Source organism: Letharia columbiana, assembly GCF_014066305.1.
Source record: "Letharia columbiana isolate WasteWater2 chromosome Unknown Sc0000004_s0, whole genome shotgun sequence".
NCBI lineage: Eukaryota > Fungi > Ascomycota > Lecanoromycetes > Lecanorales > Parmeliaceae > Letharia > Letharia columbiana.
In genome coordinates this window covers 866852-891894 of record NW_023501040.1, presented here as the reverse complement: position 1 = coordinate 891894, position 25043 = coordinate 866852, and the positions used below count along the sequence as shown (strand labels likewise).

General features: G+C 51.4%; 9 protein-coding genes across 9 annotated transcripts; 7 read left to right on the top strand and 2 right to left on the bottom strand.

Annotated features, from left to right (window-relative positions):
• Window positions 1-815: 815 nt before the first annotated feature.
• On the top strand, window positions 816-4462 carry HO173_002244 (uncharacterized protein; the record flags this gene model as incomplete). The annotated part of the gene is made up of 4 exons (XM_037304178.1): window positions 816-1356; window positions 1414-1485; window positions 1537-1755; window positions 1815-4462. 4 exons carry the CDS (start codon window positions 816-818, stop codon window positions 4460-4462), a joined length of 3480 nt encoding a protein of 1159 aa, XP_037168973.1.
• Window positions 4463-5715: 1253 nt separating this feature from the next.
• Window positions 5716-7074, top strand: HO173_002243 (uncharacterized protein; the record flags this gene model as incomplete). The annotated part of the gene is made up of 3 exons (XM_037304177.1): window positions 5716-5954; window positions 6027-6261; window positions 6355-7074. 3 exons carry the CDS (start codon window positions 5716-5718, stop codon window positions 7072-7074), a joined length of 1194 nt encoding a protein of 397 aa, XP_037168972.1.
• Window positions 7075-7175: 101 nt separating this feature from the next.
• HO173_002242 (uncharacterized protein) lies at window positions 7176-7814 on the top strand (the record flags this gene model as incomplete). The annotated part of the gene is made up of 2 exons (XM_037304176.1): window positions 7176-7252; window positions 7667-7814. 2 exons carry the CDS (start codon window positions 7176-7178, stop codon window positions 7812-7814), a joined length of 225 nt encoding a protein of 74 aa, XP_037168971.1.
• A 727-nt stretch (window positions 7815-8541) lies between these two features.
• HO173_002241 (uncharacterized protein) lies at window positions 8542-9414 on the bottom strand (the record flags this gene model as incomplete). Its single annotated transcript, XM_037304175.1, has 3 exons — window positions 8542-8591; window positions 8647-9255; window positions 9327-9414. The coding sequence occupies 3 exons, from the start codon at window positions 9412-9414 to the stop codon at window positions 8542-8544; spliced, it is 747 nt and encodes a 248-aa protein (XP_037168970.1).
• A 3671-nt stretch (window positions 9415-13085) lies between these two features.
• Window positions 13086-13623, top strand: HO173_002240 (uncharacterized protein; the record flags this gene model as incomplete). The annotated part of the gene is made up of 2 exons (XM_037304174.1): window positions 13086-13105; window positions 13296-13623. 2 exons carry the CDS (start codon window positions 13086-13088, stop codon window positions 13621-13623), a joined length of 348 nt encoding a protein of 115 aa, XP_037168969.1.
• A 2465-nt stretch (window positions 13624-16088) lies between these two features.
• On the top strand, window positions 16089-16952 carry HO173_002239 (uncharacterized protein; the record flags this gene model as incomplete). Its single annotated transcript, XM_037304173.1, has 2 exons — window positions 16089-16175; window positions 16239-16952. The coding sequence occupies 2 exons, from the start codon at window positions 16089-16091 to the stop codon at window positions 16950-16952; spliced, it is 801 nt and encodes a 266-aa protein (XP_037168968.1).
• Window positions 16953-17643: 691 nt separating this feature from the next.
• HO173_002238 (uncharacterized protein) lies at window positions 17644-19593 on the top strand (the record flags this gene model as incomplete). Its single annotated transcript, XM_037304172.1, has 3 exons — window positions 17644-17915; window positions 17991-19429; window positions 19499-19593. 3 exons carry the CDS (start codon window positions 17644-17646, stop codon window positions 19591-19593), a joined length of 1806 nt encoding a protein of 601 aa, XP_037168967.1.
• A 226-nt stretch (window positions 19594-19819) lies between these two features.
• HO173_002237 (uncharacterized protein) lies at window positions 19820-20869 on the bottom strand (the record flags this gene model as incomplete). Its single annotated transcript, XM_037304171.1, has 1 exon — window positions 19820-20869. One exon carries the CDS (start codon window positions 20867-20869, stop codon window positions 19820-19822), a length of 1050 nt encoding a protein of 349 aa, XP_037168966.1.
• A 268-nt stretch (window positions 20870-21137) lies between these two features.
• On the top strand, window positions 21138-23105 carry HO173_002236 (uncharacterized protein; the record flags this gene model as incomplete). The annotated part of the gene is made up of 1 exon (XM_037304170.1): window positions 21138-23105. One exon carries the CDS (start codon window positions 21138-21140, stop codon window positions 23103-23105), a length of 1968 nt encoding a protein of 655 aa, XP_037168965.1.
• Window positions 23106-25043: the final 1938 nt, after the last annotated feature.

Genomic DNA, 25043 nt, shown 5'->3' with positions numbered 1-25043 from the left:
AGATAAATAGACAAGAAAATTGGGAATTTTAGTAAGAATTACTTTGATGATTGATATCTGTCTACAGATTCTCAACAACTTATTCGGTGAGCATGTAAGATGAATGCTGCTTACTCCGTAAAGGTTTAGGTGATAAAGGACCCCCCCCCCCCCCCAGACGGAATAGCGCCGTCACGGTGATGATCAACTAAGCGCCAATGTCTTGACAGAACAATTGCCCCTGCTTGCCTCTCCATGATAAATAACAATCCCCCCTCACCACAGTCGTCACTTCCTCTCCAGGATTTTTGCTCACTGCAACATCAAGTCCAGCATCTTGTGTTCTGCTTCGCCGTCCCTCCCAAACCTCGTGGCGGAACGCCCCTGGACCATCACGACCACGGGTCTGTGTTCCTACAATCTATATGCCAACAAACATACCTTTCACCTCGCATTGGCTTTCCCTAGGTACATTGTGCATTGGAATTCATCCTGAAAATTTCACTTAGCAGCAGTCTTTGAGAGTGCAGCACTGCAGCCGGAATACGATACACACCCCTCTACACCGTCTCACTCTACCCCGTACAGAATATCGGACAGATCTGCATTCGTTTCTACTGATACACAGACGCTACCAACTTCTTTTCTTGCACCTAAAGTCTTCGGCGAGGTATCTGAGAACCCTTCAGATCATACTCTCCCAACACACAAACAACACTTCACAGACAGGGGCCCACTTGAAAGGGCGCCAACGCTAGCAACAGCTTTCAATGGGAATTGTGTTCTATTCAGATCAAAAGGTGGCAAGCTGCCGGTGACAAGAGGACTTCTTCACGATGCCGAAGAAAGAGGATCTGAGCGACTTCCGGCTAGCCTCCATGCCACGCCCACACCTGACGGCCCACCACTCAAGCTCACTACCATCGACACCCTCCCAGCATGCGCGAAAACTCTCCTTCGGTGCTCGCTCACCATCTCCTACCAAAATAGCGAAAGAGATATCTCCTAAATCAACACACTCCGAAGATGACAATGGGGTGCGGTCGCAGAACAAGCCCCCCTCAATTGCGGGGTGCAGATATGAGACTGGCATGGCATTTTCGAGGAGGCGGATACCTTATTCAATAGGTGGAGATCAATTAGAAAGAGCAAAGACGATGCCAAAGAAATTTTTGAATCCTGCCGACGAGGGAAAGCTGAGTGGAGATATGAGAGAGCTATATGACCGGATACTTCCGACAAGAGAGAGCGACGAGAGGAGAGCAAGATTTGTGCGGAAGCTAGAACGTATATTGAATCAGCAATGGCCGGGCAACGACATCACGGTGCACGTCTTTGGGTCTTCTGGAAATATGCTGTGTACCAACGACTCAGACGGTGAGCTTGAAAGTAGTTCAGGAATGGATATACTGGCTTGGAACTGACAAGGACTAGTGGACATATGCATTACGACACCTTTGAAAATCTTGGAACGAGTGTGCTTGCTAGCCAACGCACTTGCAGACCGTATGGAGTCTGCAGTCATTTCATGTTGCGATCATACTGACTCTCATGCAGATGGGATGGAACGAGTTGTCTGCGTGCCACATGCGAAAGTGCCTATAGTAAAGTTCTGGGATCCCGAATTGCAACTTGCTTGCGATATGAACGTCAACAACACCCTGGCTTTGGAGAATACACGGATGATCAAGACCTACGTGGAGATTGATGAGCGTGTGCGGCCTCTCGCCATGATTGTCAAGCAGTGGACAAAACGCCGAATACTCAACGATGCTGGTACGTGGTCTCAGCCCCCAACCTACCTCTGATCTATCTTTGCTGAGACGTCAAAATAGCCCTAGGTGGTACCCTCAGCTCTTATACCTGGATATGTCTAATCTTAAACTTCCTACAAACACGGAATCCTCCCGTCCTACCTTCCCTCCACAAAAGACCCCACGAACTCCAAGCAGGTTCTGATAGCAGATGTGCTGGGTTCAACGACGACCTTGAGCGGTTTCGTGGCTTTGGCAAGCTAAATAACGAAACGCTTGGAGAACTTCTTTTCAGCTTCTTCAGATGCTACGCTTACGATCTGGATTATGAGAAATGGGTCGTCTCTGTTCGGGAAGGGCGATTGATCTCAAAAGAAGGTAAGAAGTGGCACTTAATGCAGAATAACCGCCTCTGCGTCGAAGAGCCATTCAATACCGATAGGAATCTTGGCAACACAGCAGATGATATTTCTTTTCGAGGTATTCATCTGGAACTAAGGCGGGCTTTCGACCTAGTCAAGGAGGCACAGCTTGCCGATTGTCTTGAGCAGTACGAGTTTCCAGCCGCGGAAGAGAGAACATGGGAGAAGCCCGCGCCGAAGCCGCCACCTGTGTTGTCTCGGAGCAGGAGTCAATCGCAGTCATCTACGAGGGGCAATAGGGGAGGTCATGGTATTCGAGGAGGGGGCCGCCATGGTCAGCACCACCGTTCGGGGCAGGGAGCCAGGAGAGCATCCAGCGCCGCCGCCATGAACAAGTATGTGGCTCCTCAAAGTGGGCTACAAGGGATCAGGGGTCGCGACTACTCATCTCGGGAGCACCCTCTACAAGCCCAGTACGACCAGCTTCGCCTCCATGACAGACTCTTCAACGAGTTTCAGCTCCTACAACAACAGGAACATGAGTTACGGCTTATACAAGCTCAGAGAGAGCTTGAGGCTCAAATGGCCCAAGCTACCCACGCATCCAGGAATGGCTCGTTAATCCCACATCAAGGAGCACCAGGACAGCCCCCTCCCATGCCTAAAAACCATCAGATTCCCCTCACGGCTCCCATACGAAGCGGGCAATACTTCTACCCATTCGCATATCCACAGGTACAAGGTACATCGCAGCCAAACGTACATACGCAACCTTCATCTCCTTCGATGAAGCCTGCACAACCGGACCTGAGACGCAGCCTACACCGTTCTTCGGCTGCGGAAATTGCGCATGCTGCAAACCATCGATCTCATTCGCAGCCGGCTAGACCGATTCCCGTGAACGTGGCTGCACAGAGCGCACCTCCACTTCCTCTCAATAGTGCTGCGTTCTTGCAATACCAGCAATTCCGCCAGCAACAGTTATACAATCAAATTGAGCAAGGCCGATACAGACATGTTGAGGTGCCCATGTATCAGGATCCAAGGCGGTTACCAATGGATCAACCCTTGGAAGAGGATGTGCCGAAGGAATATGTGGGGTACTGGGTGAACGACTCGCCGCCGCCCCGACTCTACAGAGATGACCCACGATTTCCAGCATATCAAGATTTACATCCTCGTGTTAGAGGTGTACCTCAAAACTTCAGCAGGCTGAGGGATACCTCGAGGTCTCCATCTCCGTCACCTGCGCTCCCATTCCGCGATCGCGCTTACAGTGTTCGATCTGCATCGTCTGCTCCCTCTGGACCCTTGCAGCCACGTATGGATAGGGTCCAAATTGCCGCGCCAGGCTCGCGTGCTTCCGGTCCGCTAATAATAAACGGCTCTGATGAGTGGAACATGTCCGATTATCCAATGATCCCAGAGGCTTCATCCCATACTACGACGATAAGTGAAGCAACGTCGGGTTCTGACGACCGCTTGTATGAGACTCCCGCCACTACTGAAATGGATACGCCAAACCACCATCATGGTGTTGATGATGGATTTGTACAGGACGACCCCAATCAGTATTTTCATGCGCGCATGACGGCTGAACCTTCCAGCACATTGGCCAAAGGTCGAGGTGGCAAAATAGATTCGATCATGCGGCGTGCCAACCCTCCATTGAACGATATCACTACCTCTTCGAATACAAATAACCGGACAGAGAAACTGAACAGATCTGCCGGTGGCCTAGGCATACAATTTGGAGAACATGAGATTAATCGTCCGTCTGTGAAGGCTGAAATGCCAATCTCGCCTGGGGCAGCGCGCGATCCTGCTGCAGCCTCAAAGCCAGACGTGATACCCAACGTACAGCCAGACTTGAAAACAGACCACTTCATTGGTCGAACTGAGAAGCTACCAATGCCTATCCCTGTTCCACTGCTATCACCTGTCCGTGAAGTACGAACCCCATCCCCATCAGCAGCATGGCGAAGACAGATTGGAGAAGCAGAATTACGACGCAGTAACGGGCGCTTCGCTGGCAAGCTAGATCTCCGCATACCCACTTATGCAGACCTCGTGCGTGCGAAACAGGAAAAGCAGAGCCTGAATGGGACATTGGGGCAGAAGCCCAACGGGACCTCGTCTTCGCAACTTGCAGAGAGCGCCAAGTCGATTCGGTCGCCTCTGAGCCCGAGGACGAAAGAGACACCGCAGCATACGCTGGAAAACGCCAAGGCGCAACCGCAAGTCAACGGATGGCAGCAGTCGGGCAAGAAGGGCAAGAAGAACAAGTCAAGGCCTAGCTCGGGCCAGATACAGATACTACCCGGTGAGGTGATGCCAGCCAACGAAGCTGAGCGAAAAGGTGGTTGATACAAGAGATTCTCCAATTATGCTTCTAGGTCCTGCTTTTTTGGAGTAGGAGCAAGAGACTACGAGGGTGGATTACCATTACGCGGGGGGCACCGATGACGGGCACGCCCAGCAAAGACGAAATGAGCTTCTTCAACGAAGTCAAGCCTACAGACATCCCGGATTCAGAAGTCGAAGAAGGTCAGACGAGTGTTGTATAGGATATCTCGTTGGAGGGTCTTTTATGCATAGCGGCGTGGGTTGGGGTTTCTTTTTGTCACACATCTAACGGTTTTCGGATTGAGAAGAGCATTCATGTTTGGGCTAGCAAGCGGGTCAGTCGCGTCTTCTGTCGTCCGGTTCCGACAATGCTCCCTTGGATGGCAGTGATGCGGCACTACTTGGAGTTTGGGCCAGTGAGAAGAGGCTACAAGAGCGAAGCAGCGAGACACACAGCGTGGGGTGGATGAGGTCGCCAGCTGTCGCGTGTGTCTCAATGATTGCTTCTGGGTGCCAGGGTGCCCAGGTCTGGTTCTATAGAGAAGAGACAGAATTGAAATTGTTGAATATCTCAGCCTGAGGGCCTCGGACGCGTGGGTGAGACCTTGGTTAAAGAATTTGACTACCTTGTCGCCAAGATGAATTCAAAGATGAACTGCCGTCCAAGACGAGGACCGAAGCATGTTGCATTCGGAAGCACTACCAACATCGGCTTTTCTCCAGTCTTGATATGTCTTCCCTAATACACAATACCCTGATATTTTCGATTCTGCTTCGTGTGCCGAGCTTCACATCTGCTGTTTGATGGAGAGGGACTGCTTTCCGAGCGGCTTTAGCAAAGATGCTCGTCCATGTTTTCTTTCCTTCTTCTCCCCACATATACTCTTCCATTGCCATGCAACGCTTAGCATATCTCTCCAGACACTCAATCTACTAATGTACTCTCGGCCTCATTGCGGGTGATGCATGCTCTTCAATGTTGTTTAGTTTGGGCCTGGGCCTTCAATTCCCCCACATCGCCAAGACGAGTGGGGTGGGGCAGAGAGTGACTACTGCAGCATGTGCATTTACATTTGCACTCGCACCCTTCTGATTTTTCCCTTTCCCTTTCGCACAATCAATGAAAACATATTCTACCGCATTCTTACTCCAGTGACACAGTGAGTGACTTCGAGTCTTTGCGCTCACTTCCCCCCTCAAAGACTCCTTCCCGTTGCCTACCAGCTGCTTTGCTCCCACATTACAATCCCCGTCTGAGCTCGAGGCGCATAAACATGCACACCGACAATGGGAAATCCTCAGCCATTGACCAAGTCGATCCGGTCACAGGCGACACCAAAGACTTGCCCTCGAGCAGCTCTTCCCCCGTGCACGCTGCGCCTGAGGTCATCGGGATCAACGATAGAGCGCCTGACGAAAGGACTGGAGAGAATGCAGACGAGATCCAGGCGAGCCAGGGAGGCTGGTTTGCATACTTGAGGACGAGAAACTTTTATCTCGTACTTCTGCTTGGGTAGAACCATTCCATACGTCCCAGTGACACCAATGGTATGAGCATCCGGAGGCGCTGACAGGTGCAACAAAGACAAGTCCTCGCTCTCTGCATCACAGCAACGAACACATTCTCTTCGCTACTTGCTGCGCAACCCTTTTCCATCCCTGCGTTTCAGACATTGTGGAATTACATCCTTCTTACCCTGGTCTATGGCTCGTATACAATCTACAGGTATGGCTGGAAGGGATGGATCAAGCTCATGCTTAAGGATGGTTGGAAATACATTATCCTGGCATTTCTGGATGTCGAGGGGAATTACTTCACTGTGCTTGCTTATCGATATACGTAAGTCTCTATAGCTCTCTGCTTGCGCAAGTCGTAGAGCTAACAACCCCACGGAACAATCCTCTCCGCTCAGCTCATTAACTTCTGGGCTATCGTAATGGTCGTCCTCATCTCCTCGATATTCCTCCATGTCCGCTACCACCCCACCCAAATCATCGGCATCCTCATCTGCATCGGCGGCGTCGGCATTCTCTTCGGCAGCGACCATATCACACAAGGTTCCGGCTTCGGCGGCGTCACCGGAGGCAACCAGCTCAAAGGCGATCTGTTTGCGTTGGTGGGCGCCACTTTCTACGGCATGAGTAATGTGGCGGAGGAGTTCTTGGTCAGCAAGAGACCGCTTTACGAGGTCGTCGGCCAGCTGGGGTTCTGGGGCATGTTCATCGACGGGGCCATGACGGGCATCTTTGACCGACCGAGCTACAGACAGTCCGTCTGGAACGACGGAAAAGTCGGAGGGTACCTGACCGGGTATACGCTCTGCCTGCTCCTCTTCTATTCGGGCGCTCCGATCATGTTCCGCCTCGCGTCGGCGGCGTTCTTCAACATCAGTCTGTTGACCGGCAACTTCTGGGGCGTGGTCATCGGGGTCAAGGTCTTCCACGAACGGATACACTGGATGTACCCCATCGCGTTCGTGTGCATCATCGGCGGGTTGATCGTCTACTTTGTCGGCAAGAGCATTCTGGGGGAGGCGCTGAAGCCCTGGCTCGGCAAGGATCAGGAGCGGGGTGTCAACGGGTTGGGCACCGCGAGGCGGAGGGTGGAGAGGGGGGATGAGCTTGTTGTTTGAGATTCCCATGTGGAAGGGGGCGAGCCCGTGGAATGGGTCGCGCATCGCTTCGTGAGGATCTGTGGTTGGATTCAATGAGGGTTATAGGTCACCGGCCGAAGATGGCGTGGGCCGTGGATGAAGACATGATTGATGATTTGACGGCAAGTATACGCACAATTGTTCATAGGTATGGTAGGTAAAGCCATAATCCACCATGTCTTCAAAAATCTGGCCCGTGTTTCTTCCCAATCAGCTTTCGCGACTGTCAGACCATTACATACATCCCTTACCAGCCAACGGGTCAAAAACACATCATGAACAGCATCAACATCACCACCCCCTCTCCCTCACACAACCAACCAACCAACCAATCTCACCTCTCTCCCACACTCGCGGAACCCCATCCGCCAGTACCGTCACAATCTCCACCTTTCCCTAATCCCATGCCTACCCAAGACTACGCAACATCGACCCCCCCTTCCCAAAAGGCCACGAAGTACCTACCCTCTGCAGACGCACGCCATTAATAACTCCGACGGCAGCCAGCACTCTCACTCAAACTCACACAGTTCAAGAATAAGAATTGATAATCCAAGCTATCAATGCACAGAGTCACCGACATCGCCGGCCCCCCTCGGTACGACTCCGTTCCCGACCTGGATACCGCAAGCATCGCTCGGGGAAGATACCGCCGCGTGCGATCGGTGACCCGCGCCACGGAAACGGCACTCGGCGTTTTCATGCGCCAAGCGCCGTGAGGGTGGACGGGGGATGTGGTATCTCGCTTTCGAGTGCTACTCGTGGACGGGGGGGGGGGGAGGATGTGTGTGGTGGATAGCGAGCGGATGGTTCGAGGGAGGAGTCACGGCGGTCGTGGCGTTGACCATCTCCCCCCCCCCCAAAATACTCTCTGGAGCCTTCCGAATCCATAAACGCCTCGATCATCGAAGGTCGTCCCGCCGTTCCTTCCTCCTCCCCATCATCCCCGACCGCCTTCCCCGCGCCGCTATCTTCATGCATCGCTTCAGCAGGGCGGCATCCTGCTCCCTCACACGAGAGAAAGTTTCGGGACTCATCCGCCTCGTCGGCCACAATGGCGTCGCGGTCGGAAGGGGGAAACGATCAACGGAAACTGCTTCGAGAGGTGGGTACCCGTCGTTTGACGCTATTTACGCATCGGGTTGTTTCGGGCTGGGCGCTGACCCGTCGTGGAATCCATGCTCGTGGGGGAGATTGTACTCGCTAAGCACATCTGCCGGCTTTAGCCAATGGAACAAGTGGAGTCGATCACGTTCTTTTCGAATGTGGTTTTTCGATACTTTACTTCGCGTCCACTTCTTATGGAATCGGGACGGCTACGAACACCTCAAAACCGGCCTCACCAGGTTCAGTAGACGCGAAACGCCATCTTGATACCGTTGCAGCTCTGTTGCTTCCTATTCTCTTCACTGAGTATGCCAGCGACATAGGTGTCAAGAGGCTCTCCTATGGTCCAGCACCACCTTGGTTGTCCATGTTGGTTTCTTTCACCTCGTCTAAGGTGATCAGCCCCACGTACAGCTGCACCAAGACCTCCCCAATTCTATCCACATTCAATCGTGGTCTCATGGGCCTTGTCCTGACCATCCTGAAGGCTGATCATATCAGCCTTCCCCTGATCCCACGCATCCTTCCTAACCAAAACAAAATACCTGGCATCCCAGTCTCTCTCCCGGGCATTCTCTCTCCAAAACCGCACAATCTCCCCAACATCATCCCCTGGCGCACTTTCCCAATCTGCAAAAATAGACCCCGTCTCTGCCCTCCGGTTGCCGAGCCCCGCGTTCATCCGCTTGAGCGCCTCCGTCATCAGGTACCTCGGGTGGAATCCTCGGTCCGCGAACACGGCGAACTTTCTCCGGGGGTAGAGGGGCAGTGTCGCGTTCGACAAGGTCTCTTCCCATGGCGTATTGCCAATATTGACAGACGGCACGAAATCCCCTGCAAAGAAGATCTTCTGGCGGAGCGCATCAATCGAGCCTTTGAAATCGAGATTTACGACCAGGAGGCCTTCGGCTGCTAGATCTTGGCGATCGGCTATAACGAGGAGTGACTGGTTGAGGGATTTGGAGCGGGAGCGGTGGTGGTGGATTAATTGTGTTGGTGTTGAGCCGATGAAAGATTCGGGGATGGCATGCCACATGTCATGGTGCTTTTCTTCTGCGCAAGTTTAGTACCATCACTGCTATTTTGGGATCGTTGAGGGTGGAGGTTAGGGACTGTGAGCTGACTGCCTGTGATTCCTTTCCCTAGTCGATCTACGATGTCCACGACGTTGACATCAACGGTTCGATAAACGGCGAATCTGCCTTTGTCCATGGCTTGCGTTGTGGGGTAAAAGGAAGGAGGACTGAATGGGAATATATTTGTGTTTGATTTCTGGCACGAGCAACGGGATTCCAGATGCGGTGTAAAAATGGTAGCTCAGAGATACATGTAGGCGCAACAGGTTCCTTTCCCCTTTATATCGCGAAACATCATCGGTGAGCTGGGATTTATTATGGTACTGAAGCTACATCAGTGCCCAACCGAAGGCTGCTGTGCTGCACCCTCGGACACAATATGTGTAACGAAGAAAGTGGAATGGTGTGACTGGTTGGTGGTGTGGTACCTGCCTTGGCAAAGTTGGTGTTTCAGAAAATCACCTAAAATACGTCAGTCGGTAAGTCTTTATACTTTTCTCACTGAGGTTCAGAATTACAAAATAAAAGCTCAGCAGTGAGGGGTTATGTTCTCGGAATAAAAGCTCCTAAGTGTTTCGAACCAAAAAAAACATGGAGCTAGGTACGTGTGACTCCTCTGAAACTTCAAGAATGAGGCACGCGCATGTGGCGTTTCCCTCAACGACATGTCAGGCGTGGACCAGTTCCTGTTGAAGACTACTTTAATAATAAGCATGTCGCAGTGTCTTGAACTTGGAAGCAGCTAAAGTAGAGCCTAGAGTAAGGTAAGACAAGGTAGAGTTCGACACGTTTTCTTATGAGCCTCCTTCAGCCTCCTGGAAAACTTTCGCACAACGCGCACACCTTATTATTGAAATCACACCACAACCACGCATCCTACGGACCTGAGGCCTTCAGTACGGTGATCAGCTCATTATTTGGTATAGGGCCCGCACCAATAATGAAGCGATTACACGACTGTGGGCCTCGGGACCAATGACCCCCTGAATACCGCAATGCCACACGCCTTTTCCGACAGCCAGGCCACGAAGTCTTCCTTTCGACTGGGCTTAACAGTCAATTATCACTGTCACACACCGATCTTCCCCTCCTACAAGCAACATCATCATTATCATCAGCAACAACAATACCAATTCTACTCTCTCGACACGGGCACCAGACGCCACGTGTCATTTCAGTCATTTCAGCTTCAACGTCTTTACACGTGTCAGATCTCAACATCTTGATACACTGCAACAACTACATTACACTTACACTTCACTTTACACTAATTCGCCAATCCACACCACACCGTTACACCACATCTCCCCCAAGAGACACGTCTCTTTTCCCTTTATCGACTAGCAATCAGCCTACAACGCGAGAGAATCTCCACCTTTCTTCGTGCCTTCTGGAGGTGCCTTGAGATACATAGCACAAATCGTTCGACCTCGCTCTATCGAAACGTATCCGACGTGGTAGTACCGGATCTTAAACCTCGGCCTTATCTACCGAGCAATGGATTGCTGAGGAGTAGTGACCCTTAGTAACTGTCAGAGCAATCCCGCCGAGCAGAATGATTGACAAAAGAGTTGGGATTTGGATATTGTTTTCTACGGGACTCCCGGGCTCAGTGGAGTCCTTCATTCAGTCTACAAGCACACACATACACATGAGGGTTACGGGTCAAAAAGAAGGATACGGCACTTGAGTCAGGGGCTCTGCTTGATTGATTGATTGATTACATCATACTACCCTGAAGTCTTGCCTTGATGGCCGACTATGCGAGACGCGTAACTAATCTATCTAACCGTTTTTGGACTAGCCGAAAGCTGAAAGGGGGTCCCCTACAGTCAGGGGCTCTGCGATTGTAGGGGACCCCCTTTCAGCTTTCGGCTAGTCCAAAAACGGTTAGATAGATTAGTTACGCGTCTCGCATAGTCGGCCATCAAGGCAAGACTTCAGGGTAGTATGATGTAATCAATCAAAAATCAATCAATCAAACCTTCAGCCTCCTGAGGCTTCGAGCCATCTGCGAAACAGGACTACTATGCTGCTATCTATTATCTACCATGTACGAGGCCATTCATCACGCGCTTGTCTCTGCTTTCGCAAATGTAACCCGTATAAGGTATCTCGCATCCGCAACAGAATCCCATATGGGAAATCTAATGTTGCTGTCTCCTCGCGACGCCAACGCCTTCCTGAGAGCCTATCCAAAAAAAAAGAAAAGAAATTAAAGAAGAAATAAATAACTAGATATTGTACTAGTAAGTGTACATCCGATCTGGGCACGGAGGCTCTTCCCATTCGTGCTCTCGATATACCTTTTATGTCTTGGTCTGCAGAGGTTTTCATCTGAGGTTGATCAATACATACTCGTTGCACCAGACCCTATTCCAACAGTCAAACCACTTGATCTATATTCGAACGTCTAGAGTTCCACAATGCGAGACCAGGACCGGCAGCGAATGGAGTAAGTGATGAGGAGCAGAGATTTCTGACAAGGTTGTTTGCGAGCAGAGTCTGCCATACAGTTGCCATATCGTGAAGACCACATTATGTAGCTGGATTGATATCATGTCAAAGAAACCGAAAGACCGTCTTTTCAGAGTCTGACCCGAGCTCAGCTCAACCAGTCTCCCAGCGTGCTTTCGAGCCGCATACGCTACCTCGCCCGTGGGCCGACTCCTACGAATGAAAGAAAACCTGAATATGGACGGGATCCAAGTCGAAGGCCGTGCATATTGATACATGAATCAATACTCGCCAACCCGCAAGTCTCATGCATTTGGGTTGGAAACCGGGGTAATTGACAGACTGTGCCTACAACATGCATGAACAGCAAGTGCGCGGGACTCGACCGGAGGTATTTCGGAGATTTTATTCCGCCATGCTAGACATCGCATGTGCAGAGAGTCGGTCAAACTTCTAAATCTTTATTTGGCGCGAAAAATGGCAAGCGGGTCCTCATTCGAAGCTGTGCCTCCCCCATGAGGCGTGGAATCAGCTCGCAAGGGTCTTCAACGGCGAGATCGTGGGGAGCAGAGTGTAATTGTAGAGGACACAACAAACCGCTTTGCTCTTTCGAGAAGGCAATGCGAAGGTCTAACAGTCGTCAAGGAACCTGGAACCCACCGGAGGTGTTTGTGAATTCATTCGCCGTGTTCCTATTTCGATGTCTTCGATTGTACGCCTTCGGAAGATGTCACGAGAGGGCATTTGGGTATCCAACTACACACCATATCCTGTTTGACCGACTCCTTGATACCCAAGCTGCCTGTTTCACGATTTCAAAGTGGCATGGTAACTGCAAACCCTACACAAGTCATCTTCAAAAGCCTATAAAGAGGGACAGGATGCAATCAAATCAGGATCTCTATCCACCCTCCCCAGTGCCCATTCCTGTACTACAATACCCCGGCACCCTCTTCCCCTCGGCTCCCAAGGATAAAGTACGACATGATTCCCCAAACTCTCTTCTTCCTGGCGGCGATAGCCAGCACCGTCCTTGCTCAAGCAGACAACCCCAACCGTCGAGTTTGACTGCTCCGACACACCTGGTACTTCACCTGATCCCACAACACGCAAACCGGCATCCCCTCGCTGACTCAAGACCTAGAACTCTGCAACAACATGTGCTGGGGCGCCTACTGTACCGACGACGGGTCAGGAGCCTTCGGAACAACACTAACTTATGACGCCCCGGACGCCGCAACCACGAACGCACGCTACAAAGAAGCTTGCCAAACCCCCAAAAACAGATGCAGTGGCAATGGCAAGGGGATTTGAACTCCTGCGATGAATACCCCTTCAAGCAGACATCGGATGCGGATATCGACGCCGCCGTGAGTCGCTGCGTTACCACAAACGCGCAATCAAGTAAGGCCCGCCCCCTGATTTCCCTAAGATTGATCCAACCAGTCTCGTCGAAGACAAACCTCCCCCCCCGGGTAACAAGCCAAGCTGACATACCACTCCACAGTCCAAGGCGGCAAACTAAGCACCCTGTTCCAAAGTCTCGAAAAAAACGACCAGTTCATCGTCACATTTGGCAACCCCTCCGACAGCCAATACTGTTCCTACCCCCCCCACCTGCACCAACACCGACGACCTCGAATGGCAGAACGGCGGGCCCGCCCCGTCCCCCGAGAAACCGCCGAGCAGGAAGCGACATTACTACCTCACGGCGAGGGGCACGGAGATCATGAGCGCGGTGGAGCTGGGGATCGGGAAGCGCATCACGAGTTTCGAGGTCGATGAGGCGAAGGCGGAGGAGAATGTGAGGAGGTTGGGGAAGCGGGACCCGCGCACCGAGTACCGGACTGTGGATAATGAGGTCGTGGAGCATTTGTTTTCGGTTTGAATTTCCTGGATGCTTGGTCGGGCGGGACGCGTGGGATCGATCATTACCGTATAGATGGTCTGTTCCGGAGGAAGTGTAGGGGCTGGGTGGGATAGGAAAGGGAATCCACAAAGGGCGCGCACATGTGTTTGTTTTCGCGTTGATTTTCAGCGCTGTAGGCTTTTTTTTTCGGTATCCTGGGCTGCAAGGACCTCACTCTTTTGCGTTACCAAACACTCATGTTCTGTCCCATTCAATGAAATAGTTGCATTCCGTCCAGCGCTTGGTTACCTCGACGAACTATCCGCTTAACTCATCGACCGGGCAGATCTAACGAGCTAGACGGTGTAGACAATCGAGTCATCGATCTACCCATCAACCAAGCACTCGATTAAAACGACGGTATCGACGCAGTACTCCCGGGACTCACATCAACAAACCAGAGGTAGGTTGAAAAAAGCGAAAATCTTGCCCAAGACTCACCCTCACCCTTTTTGCACCAAAGGTGTCCCGCCGCATCCGCCACAGCCCTTTCGCTAATTATGGTGGAAGCTCGGATGTCACGCCGTCCACCTTCTCCTCTTCACCCGGCTGTGTCGAAAAGCCGCGCCGATCGTCTGAAGAATGAATGAATGATTTATCACACATGTCTCTCCAGACAGGAACGGGTAATCTTACGCATCTGGGTTTTTGCCAAATCGAGTGAAACCTCACCCAGAATCGGTACTTGTGACGCAGGTTCTGGTTTTGCAGGTGAGTCGCAAGAATCAATGTCTCGCAGCATTAATATTGACGACGGCGAGTGCCTGCGTAGCGGAGCGTATCCGGAAGGTACCGGCGTGGCTGTAGGTACCCCGTACCTGTACGCAAGTGAGGTACTATACTTGATAGAGCGAGGACGACGATACTTTTCTTTGGCTTAATCTTAGCCGGATGTCGCTCGATCTATCGGTGTCCTCGCTCTATCAAGTAGAGCAGCTTAGGTACTTCTGGATGGCACGGGTGGGAGCCCGCAGCTCCCGTTCAGCTCCAAAGAATATTTCCACCGATAACACCGGATTCGTCATGGGGAAAATACTCTGGAGGACATGATCTTGTCCTACTCGTATTATATTGTCGGTTTAACAGTGAGCTTGCCCTCTCAACCTTGGACTTGATTCGTCATGTTGGTAAAATAATCTGGAGGTGTAGGGCACTGGACATACTTGTACATACATTAGTAGGTACTCGTAGTTTCAGTTAAGGTAAGGTACTTAGGGATGACTTTTTGCCGGTAGCTCCCGTGCTTGAGTAAATATTTAGAATTCGAGTATTTATTATTATAATTAATACATTTAATTTTTAAATATTTTTAAGCTATATTAATAAAAAATTAAAATAAAATAGTAAGAAGATTTCTATTTATTATACTATATCAAATAAGACTTATATATTAAAAATCTTTATACTCTTTCTTATTTCTATTAACTATAATTAATACTTTAATATTATAAATATTAATTATTACTATTATATATTCTATTAATACGCTATTATATATATTACTTCGTATATTTATACTTCGTATATATATACTTTATTCTTCATACCTATAGGCTACGTGGCCTATTATATAGAGCACGGTACTCATTAAAATAAACGAATAATGATACTATCCATAAATTTGGAAGTATGCCAAGCACTCAAAGGCCCTACCTGAACCCTTGTCTTGGCATGTCCAGGACATTTTCGGTAACTACCTTAGTGTAGACTGCTCGTGGATTCCAGAAGTGGGTTACTTGATAGAGCGAGGACACCAATAGATATTTCCACTCAGCGGCATGTCGCTTGATCTATTGGTGTCCTCGCTCTATCAAGTAACTCATTTCTGGAATCCACGAGTAGAGTAGCGCCCCCTTTTGTTGCTCCGCTCCGATCAGTCGTACCGGTCTGCGAAAACCAACGTTCCTATATTCAGCTGCTCAAACGTCCAGATCTGAGACCCAGATATCTATAAGCGGCCCGATGAGGGTCAGATCAGGTTCGATGGCGAGAAAGTGGTAACTACCCACCGTCTGAGCCTATGACAGCCCGCTGAGCGTTTCGACGGGGGCCAACAGCGAGCTAAGAATACGCTTTCGCAGTCCATGACAATATTGGAACAACATGAGGCAAATTATTGCTCAAAACCCTCTCGTACTCTCGGGCTTAGAGGGTAAATTTTCCACAACAATTTAAGGTCATCGTATTTATTTTATTAAGGACCACGCCCGCCAGGCCTCTTTCCTGTTTACCTTCCCACAAGAGCCCCTTGCGCATCCACAAAGTCTCTCCAGTTACACCTTCCACAAACCAAAATTCTCCCTCGTTGCTCTTATAAAAAATATCTTCCTTTGGTATCTTTACTGTCCACACACTTTTCTTCTTCCATACGCTCTTTTGCTGCTTTTTCCAGGCATCTCCACACCTCTTCACGCTCTCTATCCCAGATACTCACCACCGCAAAGATGCAGTCCAAGCTTGTTATCAGTGTCGCTCTCTTCTCTGCTGTCGCCTTTGCCCAGTCCAATGACTTCAACCTTGATACCGCCGAGGTACTATTTCCCTCAGCATCGTCTCAAGGCCGCCCGATAGCCTCGCTAACATTAACCCCATAGGAAACAAAAGTCATTGGTGAAGTCGAAGGCTTCGTCACAACCCTCGAAGCGAATCCAACTTTCCAAGCAGACGTCGCCGCTCTCATGACAGCACTCCCCAGCAGCGTGGTCCAAGAAGCCGAACAAGACCCTGAAGCACTGATCGATCAGATTGGTTCCAGTAGCGAACTTCCGGCCTGGGTGTCCGCTATCCCCACCCCCGTTGTTGAATCTCTCGAGACGCTCATCGCGAAGCCCATTAAGGCGGTGGTCGACGTGGAGGGATACATTGAGCAGCTAGTCGAGGAGCCCGAGGTCGCTTCTGCTGTATCCGTCTTGATGACCGCCGTCCCAACAAGCGTGCAACAGGCGTTCGAATCCAATCCTGCCGGCTTCGTTGAGAACATCGTCACCGCTACAGCACTACCTTCATGGGTCACCGACATCCCAGCACCTCTTCAAAGCGATCTCGGTTCCATAGTTAACGAGGCTCTGAGCATTATCGATAAGGACTTGGAAGGTGGCGCTAATGCTACCGGGACCGCAGGTGGCTTCATGCCTTCTTCGGGCTATGCGAAAGCCACGGGCACGGGAGGTCTGGTTGGCTACAACGGTACAAACGGTGGTCCCAGCGGAAGCCCAATCGCATACACGGGAGCTGCGGCGCCAATGAAGACGGCAGCAGCAGGGATGGCCGCGTTGATGGTTGGAGCGGGGTTTGTCTTTAATGTTTAACTTACATTTCTTGAAGGACTCGGGAAGTGGTACTGTATTGAATAATCACTCTGTAGGATAGAGGGGGAGACAGGTGTTGTAACAATTGCAGATTTTGGTGGTAGATTTGATGGGCATATGTTATAGCCTGGACTGAGCAGCTACTAATCGATACACTGTTCTTATTAATCAAAAGCTCTAAATACATTATCGAAGATCTCTTTGTGTGGGCGCACCAGGCACTATATTTTAAAAATTTTTTTCTTTTGGGGTGATAAAAAGGGGTAGGGGTTTTTTATTAGGGATGTATGAGGAGAGATCTGTAGTACCCGAACAAACGCGTCCTATGACAACGAGTGCTAAGAGCTTATCAACGTTGAACACTGCCCTGCCTGCTTATCAATTTCTCCGAAAGCCGAGCCCGAGCTTACCGTGACGTCCTTGATTTGGTTTGTCTCGAGCTGAGGTACGTAAGGGCAGGATTCGGTATGTCTTGCCATCATGCCTTTTCTTTCACCTTTTCTTTGCTCCATTGGAGAGACCTACATGAAAGTAGCCTCGATGCGGGCTGATTGAACCAATGTCCACCACCTCTACCACCTTTACCTCGTGACAAAGACCGCCCTTAACCCATTTTCCCTACCCTCGGACCATTTTCTGACGCGCTGAGAAGCAGACGTCAGTCTCTCGACTGCGGCGTGCAACCGTAGAGATGGAGAACGAAGAAGCCTTTGAAGCGGATGCCGAAGTTGATGGGCTCGAGCAAATGCGCTCGCGCTCTGCATATCGATCTACGCAGAAGGGGCACAATACTATAAAAGAGGCCTTAGGTGGTTTCGAATCTGAGAGAGATATCCATAACGAAGAGTCGCCCCTGCTTTCCCCCGATCGTGGAAATGGAGGTAGAGAAGCGTCTGAACAGGGGGCCGGCGAGACAATGGGGCCACCCAAGGGGGACGGCGAGGGAGATTTCGAGGGGCGGCCGTGGTGGAATAAGCCATCTGTGAGAACTCCCCTATCTCCGCATATGAATAAGTATAGACTGACCGATATGTTCAGGTGTTCTGGCTCCTTCCTCCCCTTCTTCCTCTTCACCCTAGCCTTCGGCGGCACACTCGTCCCAAGAATAAACCTCATCCTCTCTCTCATCTGCGAAGAGTATTTTGCCGAGAGGTCACTTCATGACCCAAGCTTCCACATGATGCCTGTCATACTGGGTGACGAAAACCCGCAATGCCGGATACCAGAAGTACAATCGCTAGTCTCAAAATTCACTCTATACTGCAACCTCGCAGCAGGCCTGCTATCAGCGGTTGTCAGCCCCAAATTAGGAGCGCTCTCAGACCGCTACGGACGAAAGTTGATGCTTTCAGTCACCATTCTGGGCACAATACTCTGCGAAACTGTCATCATAGTCGTAGTGAGGTACCCGGACACTTTCTCCGTCAATTGGATACTCCTAGGCTACGCCTTAGACGGGCTCGGAGGCTCCTTTATTGCAGCGATGGCACTAAGCTATGCTTATGCCAGTGACTGCACAGCGCCCGACAAGCGCAATGTCGCGTTCGGATATTACCACGGGTCTCTTTTCTGCGGCATAGCCATGGGCCCAATCCTTGCGGGCTACTTCGTCAAAGCGACTGGCCAGCTTCTGTCTATCTTCTACATTGCCGTCGGAGCACACGGCTTATTCCTCCTTTTCCTCCTATTGATCGTTCCGGAATCCCTGTCTAAAAAGCGCCAACTCCGCGCTCGAGATGACAGTGATTTTGTTGGCGCAGGCGAACAGCGGTCCCTTTCGGACTGGGCGTCATACACCATCAAGCTACTTACTGGGACGAAGCTGCTCCAACCTCTCGCTATCCTCTGGCCTACAGGCGAAGGTACTAATCCCGCCGTGCGTCGGAATCTGGTCTTCCTTGCGGCTGTCGATACAACAATGTTTGGCGTAGCAATGGGCTCTATGACCGTCGTCATCATTTACACAGGGTACATGTTCGGCTGGGGCACTTTAGAGCAAGGTACCTTCGTCTCCATTGTCAACATCGGTCGGGTCTTTACGCTCCTCGTGGTCTTACCTGTCGCCTCTCGCATCCTGCGTGGCCCGCGGAGGAATTCTGTGCAGAGAAGTTCAGGATGTGATAATATTGACCTAGGCTTCATACGTACGGCCATTTTCTTCGACCTGCTGGGCTTCATTGGCTACATTACGGTCAGAAGTGGGAGCCTCTTCATCCTGTGTGGAGCAATCGCGAGTATTGGAGGTATGGGGTCGCCAACGCTACAGGCTGCATTGACGAAACACGTCCCGCCAGACCGGACCGGGCAAGTTCTGGGAGCGATGGGGTTGCTACATGCTTCGGCACGCGTTGTAGCACCGACAATATTCAACCTTATCTACGCGAAGACTGTGGGGAAGTTTACGCAGACGGTATTTGTGTGCTTGGCAGCCACGTTTGGGGTGGCTTTCATTTTGAGTTGGTTCATTAGGCCGCATGGTACGTTATAATTTGCATATTCCATCAAGCCGCTGCTGGGAGGTGAAAGACACTGACTGATTCATGTAGTATATTGGGACCAGAAAGAACAGTCGAACAGTAGTCCTAGCGACGATACAGCCAACGGAGACACACTTCACGGAGATGACGATGTTGTAAGATGAATGACACACTCAGAAAAACTTGAGACTGCATAGCTTTGGATTAGTCCGTGGAAATGGATTGGCAAATTTTGAGACTGCATAGAATGCATGGACTGCATAGCGGTGGCTCAGACCCTGTGAGTGGATTGGCCATGTCAGTGCTAGTACACATCAATCAAGAATAGAAGATCATAGAGCAAGAATCGAGGTCTTCAGCGACACTTATCTCTCACGAATGTATTCTTTTCTACAACTCATCCCTCGTCCCCTCCATCACTTCCCCACCCTCATCCCCACCCCCCAGCCACTTCCCCGCCAAAAATTCCACAATGTCACTTGTCCCGTTCCACCCCACCGGCCCATACCTCTGCCCATCATCATCCTGCCCCTTCGTACTCGGCCACCCATGTCCAAATCCCCTGATATAATAATGCACCACCACATCCTTCGCCCCTTGCTTCCCGATGCCACACCACCATTCCGTCTTCTGCACACTGCCATCATGTATATCGCGTTTCAGTTCGGACTGTCCCCCAGCGCAGCCATTCCTTTCCCTCCAGTCCCCGAGCCACTCCGTAAGCGGATATGTCTCTCCGTCCGGCGTACTCTTCCCATCGTAGTGTATCACCGGATCGGCACCGCCGTGCATTTCGAGTATCGGCAACGGGGCCTCTCCCTTGTTGCAGGTTCCAAACAACGGCCCGTCGCCTTTGAGGGAACGGTCTTTGTAGAACGCCCCGCTCACGATGGCAGCCGCTGCGACGTGCGCGGAGACCTCGGGATCGCACGCCAGTAGATGCGTCAGGCCGCCACCGTTCGAGAAGCCGACCAGGTAGACCCTCGTGAGATCTACACACCATTCCTGCATCAACTGTTTCAACAGCGCCCTCGCGAAAGCAATGTCGTCGCGTTCACTCCTGGGCGGGGACGTGGGGTCCCCGAGCCATTGCCCGTGGACGCCTTGGGGGAACGCGACGATTGATCCTCGGAGGCGGAATTCCGGGTCCGTGAGTTGGGTTTGCGTCTCGAATTGGGACGCGGTTTGGCCCTTGCCGTGGAAGGCGAGGATGAGGGGGGAGGGGGCATGGGAGGGGTTGAGGGGAAGGGAGAGGAGGTAGGTGCGTAGGCCGCCGGCTGATGGGACGTCGATGGTTTGGTGGGTTGAGGGGGCGCCTGGAGTGGGAGAGTCTGGCGGTTGGGGGTTGGCGCAGCCGGGTGAGAGGTTGGAGAGGGCGAGGGCGAGGGCGGAGAAGAGGAGGAGGGTGAGGGTCAGGAGGATCGGATTTAGGGGCGTCATTGTTGTGGGTGGTCGAGTAAGGTGCTGGCCATGGTGGGAGAAGGAGGAATTGTTCTGGTGGACTGCGAGACTGCCCACTGCAGATGGGAATGAAGTCGCAAGCAGGCTTTGATGTTTACAAAACTTGACAGCCCTAGCACTAAGCCCGATCTGAACCCCGGGTAGCTGAAGTGAAGATGTTCAGATTCGAAAGCGTCACCATTCCAACGGAGTAGTCATTTATATCCCTTCTGGCCAACGAACGTGAAAGCGTGAATCATCTCAAATTATGGACCCCAAAGCTCTGCCATCCGAAATACAGACGCTTCTGAGCAAGGCATTGCAAGCACCGCCGGTATCCTTCACCGCAAGCGCACCCTTACACTCGACTGATAGGGATGGCTTCGCGCCTGAGGGCGATAAACGGTTCAAACAATTGATAGACGGGATACGTTACTCGCATAAGTTCATCTTGAGCTATCAGGTGGTGCTTATCGGATTGTTGTTGGTGTTCACAGCAATACATTGGGGGTCTCGACTCCAGGCCTGGCGGAGACGGAGAAATACAATCAAGGGCAGATATGGGGGCGATAAGACTACTGTTGGAAAGGTAGTAGACGGCAAAGGAGCTGTGACCATACAGAGCATAAGTAGGGGGAGTTCGTCGTCGAGTAGCACTCTTCAAGAGGACTTCGATCCCAAGTATCAGGACTCGGAGCGCAGGTTGGACGAGCAGAGCCTACTACTGCCTAAAGCATCAGGTGCAAAGGCACCTTCTTGGGGATGGACGATGACCAACAATATCAGAGCATGGCTCGTCTATCAACCACGGCCAATCCCCATCGTCAACAAGACCTTGCCCTCGAACGGCACTACCCTGGTGGTCCTCGCCTTCATCGGCCTTCAGATGTTTTACACATTCTTCAAGACCTCGCTATCGCTCTCAATGCTTTTTGTCTTCGCAGATCGAACATCCCTAGTCTTTGTTGCTAACCTTCCCCTCCTCTACCTCTTCGCTGCAAAGAACCAACCTATCAAATTTCTCACGGGCTACTCCTACGAATCCCTCAACATCTTCCACCGCCGGCTTGGTGAAGTCATGTGCCTACTCGCTCTTCTACACTCCGCAGGAATGCTCGGCGTCTGGTACACCGTCCTGCAACCCGCGGGTATCACACTGATCAAGTTTCTACTTATCAAGATGATTCTACTGGGTATTGGCGCTTTTGTAGCCTACGAGGTGCTGTACATCACGTCTTTGGGCAGCTTTCGTCAACGGTGGTATGAGCTGTTTTTGGGAGTACACGTTGTGCTGCAAGTTGCTGCTCTAGTCTTAGTGTGGTTTCACCATCGCCGTAGTAGATGGTATGTCGGTGTGGCACTGGCTATTTTTCTGATTGACAGGCTTGTGTATCGAATGTCTGTCAAACTCACGACAGTCCGGGCCTCGCTAGAGCTCCAAGAGGATAAGAGGACTGTTGTTCTCCGCGCACCTGTACCCACCCAGGAGAAGCGCAAATGGGTGAAAGCACTGTTAGGCGCAGGTATCACCACTGGGTGGAAAGCCACTGAGCACGCCTTCCTGACCGTGCCATCGCTCGCCCGCAAACACATCATCCAAGCACATCCATTCACCATCGCTTCTAAGGCTCCTACGGCCGACGAAAGGGAGGCAAACTTGGAGCTCATCATCAGAGCTCAGGATGGCTTCTCTGGAGATCTAGTGCGCTATGCTAAAGGTCACGATACGGTCGCTATCAGACTGGACGGGCCGTACGGCTCCCAGACTGCTGTAGAGTTGCTCCAAGACTCCGAGCACGCCATCATCGTCGCCGGGGGCAGTGGTATCGCGGTTGCATGGCCGTTAGTGTGGTCGGTGATCGGTAGGGCCGCAATGCAGGACCTGGAGCATTCGATTAGCCCAGACAATAGCAAGAAGATTCTGGTTCTCTGGATCGTTCGGGAACGATCCCACATCTCCTGGCTTGGCGAAGAAAGGCTAGAAGAGCTGCGCGCGAGAGGCGTGACTCTGATGACGCCTGCACCAACGTCAGATCATGGCCACCCTGACATTGCAAACATTATTCGAGAATGGCTCAATGATATTGATGATCAGGTATCTAGCCGAAGCCGGGGCAAGATTGGCGTTGTCGTTTCTGGTCCTGATGGGATGAATCGTGCAGTTAGGAACGTTTGCTCTTCTTTATTGCAAGAAGGGCGAGATGTCAGCGTGGAGGTTGAGAAGTTTGGATGGTAATACGGAGTCTTCTGGTTGGGCAATCCATCTGCCTAAAATGAGCTATGAGATAGATCAATGTCTAGTGATGACATAAAGATGCTTTTTGCCCTTGGGATACCGTTCAGAAAGGCCTTGATCACCACCAAACCACACACTCGCTGACAATGCCCCTTTATCCTAACATGCCACAGATTGTGCCGACGGGCATTCGGGTTCCGTTCGACTCCCTTCGACAAGATTCAGATGCTGATGGCGTTGAATAAATCCTCGAACATGACCTCCAGTGCCAACTCGATATGACCATGACTCACCTCGTCTGGCCCAAAAAGGGGAATCCTTCACCTGATACACTTGGGTAGAGCCTTTTGGATACCGCACTTCAGCTAAAACTCACCAAGCAAGCCATCGTGCACCATTGGCTGGAAGCCGTTGTTGTAGCTGTGGCGGCAATATGCGAGGAAGCTAGCCGTGTCTGGTGTTTGTGCCTGGCCCGTGGACCTGCATTGTTGAATGCATCCCAGCATGGACTGACACCTTTTCGTGGTGCTGGGGATGAGTAACTCTACGGAGTGAAACCAAGATCAGTCCCACCTAAGTCGCCCCGCACATCTATCAGCACATCGGCCTAAGATTCGTCGGATCACCGAATCTTTATTTCGCATCGCATCGCCTACGCCTGAATGTCGACGATAATACTAACGACCCCGAATCACTATCAGTAACGGCCGACTTTGTTCTTCCGACTGATACAATAAAGAGAATAAGTATGGTACTCCCTCTTTCGAAGCGGCATTATCTGGATTATCAATATCTCTAATTCACTTTATCGGCTTAAGTTTATCGATATGTAGTTGAGGTTATTTGGCTGAGGAGGATAGGTCTCGGAGCGCAATGGATCTATCCCTCTTTCCCCTTCGCAGCTATACGATATACTCGATTAAAGTGATTTGTCGAGTAGGAGCGAGGAGAGGGTGTTTTGGGTTGAATACTCTCGAGGGTGGTTTCTCAGCAAAGAGGCGTACGGCCTGACTACTCTAATGGCGGTTGTGCTGGGTGGGAATTTCAAGTCTACTGACTGTGGCCTCGGTGATTTTCTCATGTGGTGGGATAGGCTCCCCTACCTCCTCTCGTAAAACCCCATCTACGACCCGCAAAGCCCGTGTGTCGAAAAACACCACCTACATACCTCATAACCGGCGCCCACAGGGGTTATAGGTCGAGGTCTCGTAGAAACTTTCCTGGCTCGTCCTTACATCCCACCGCTGTTATCGCTGCAGTCCGCGATCCAACAGTCTTGCAGATAGCCCGTCACTTCTGCACCTCGGATTCCCCGAATCCAGCACGCTCGTCAGTGTCAGAACCGACAGCTTCGGAGAAGACGATGTCCGCACCGCAATCGCTCACCTAAAATCCGTCTACGCCAATCTTGAAAATCGACGTCGTCAGTGCCAAAGCTGGCATGCTCAACAGTCTCGAAACTGTCCTGCGGACGCCGGCGCAGGAGATGCGTGTACGTTCCAGCGCGAACGCCATTGCCCCTTTGATGCTATCCCAAGCCTCATGGCCGCTTCTGCAAGCGGCTGAGCGGTCGATGTTTTTCGTGATTTCGTCTAGCGCTGGTACTGTAGTATCGCTGAGGTGGAGTCGGTGCCCGGGCTAGCTTATGCCGTTTCGAAGGCTGCGGTCAATCTTATGGTGAGGAAATTGCACCTTGAGCACCAAGGGGTGGATTTCGGCGGCGATTCATCCTGGGTGAGTAAATCTTTCCTGGTTGTGGAGGGAGGGAACGGTGAAGTGGAGTGCTGATGGTGGACATTTAGATGGGTACGGACGGGAATGGGACAATTTGCAGCGGAGGCTTGGGGAGCGAATGAGACGCCTATGATTGTTGGGCAGAGCGTTGAAGGGGGTACGAATGTGGTATGTAGTCTGTCAGTGGAAGAAGAAGTATATGAG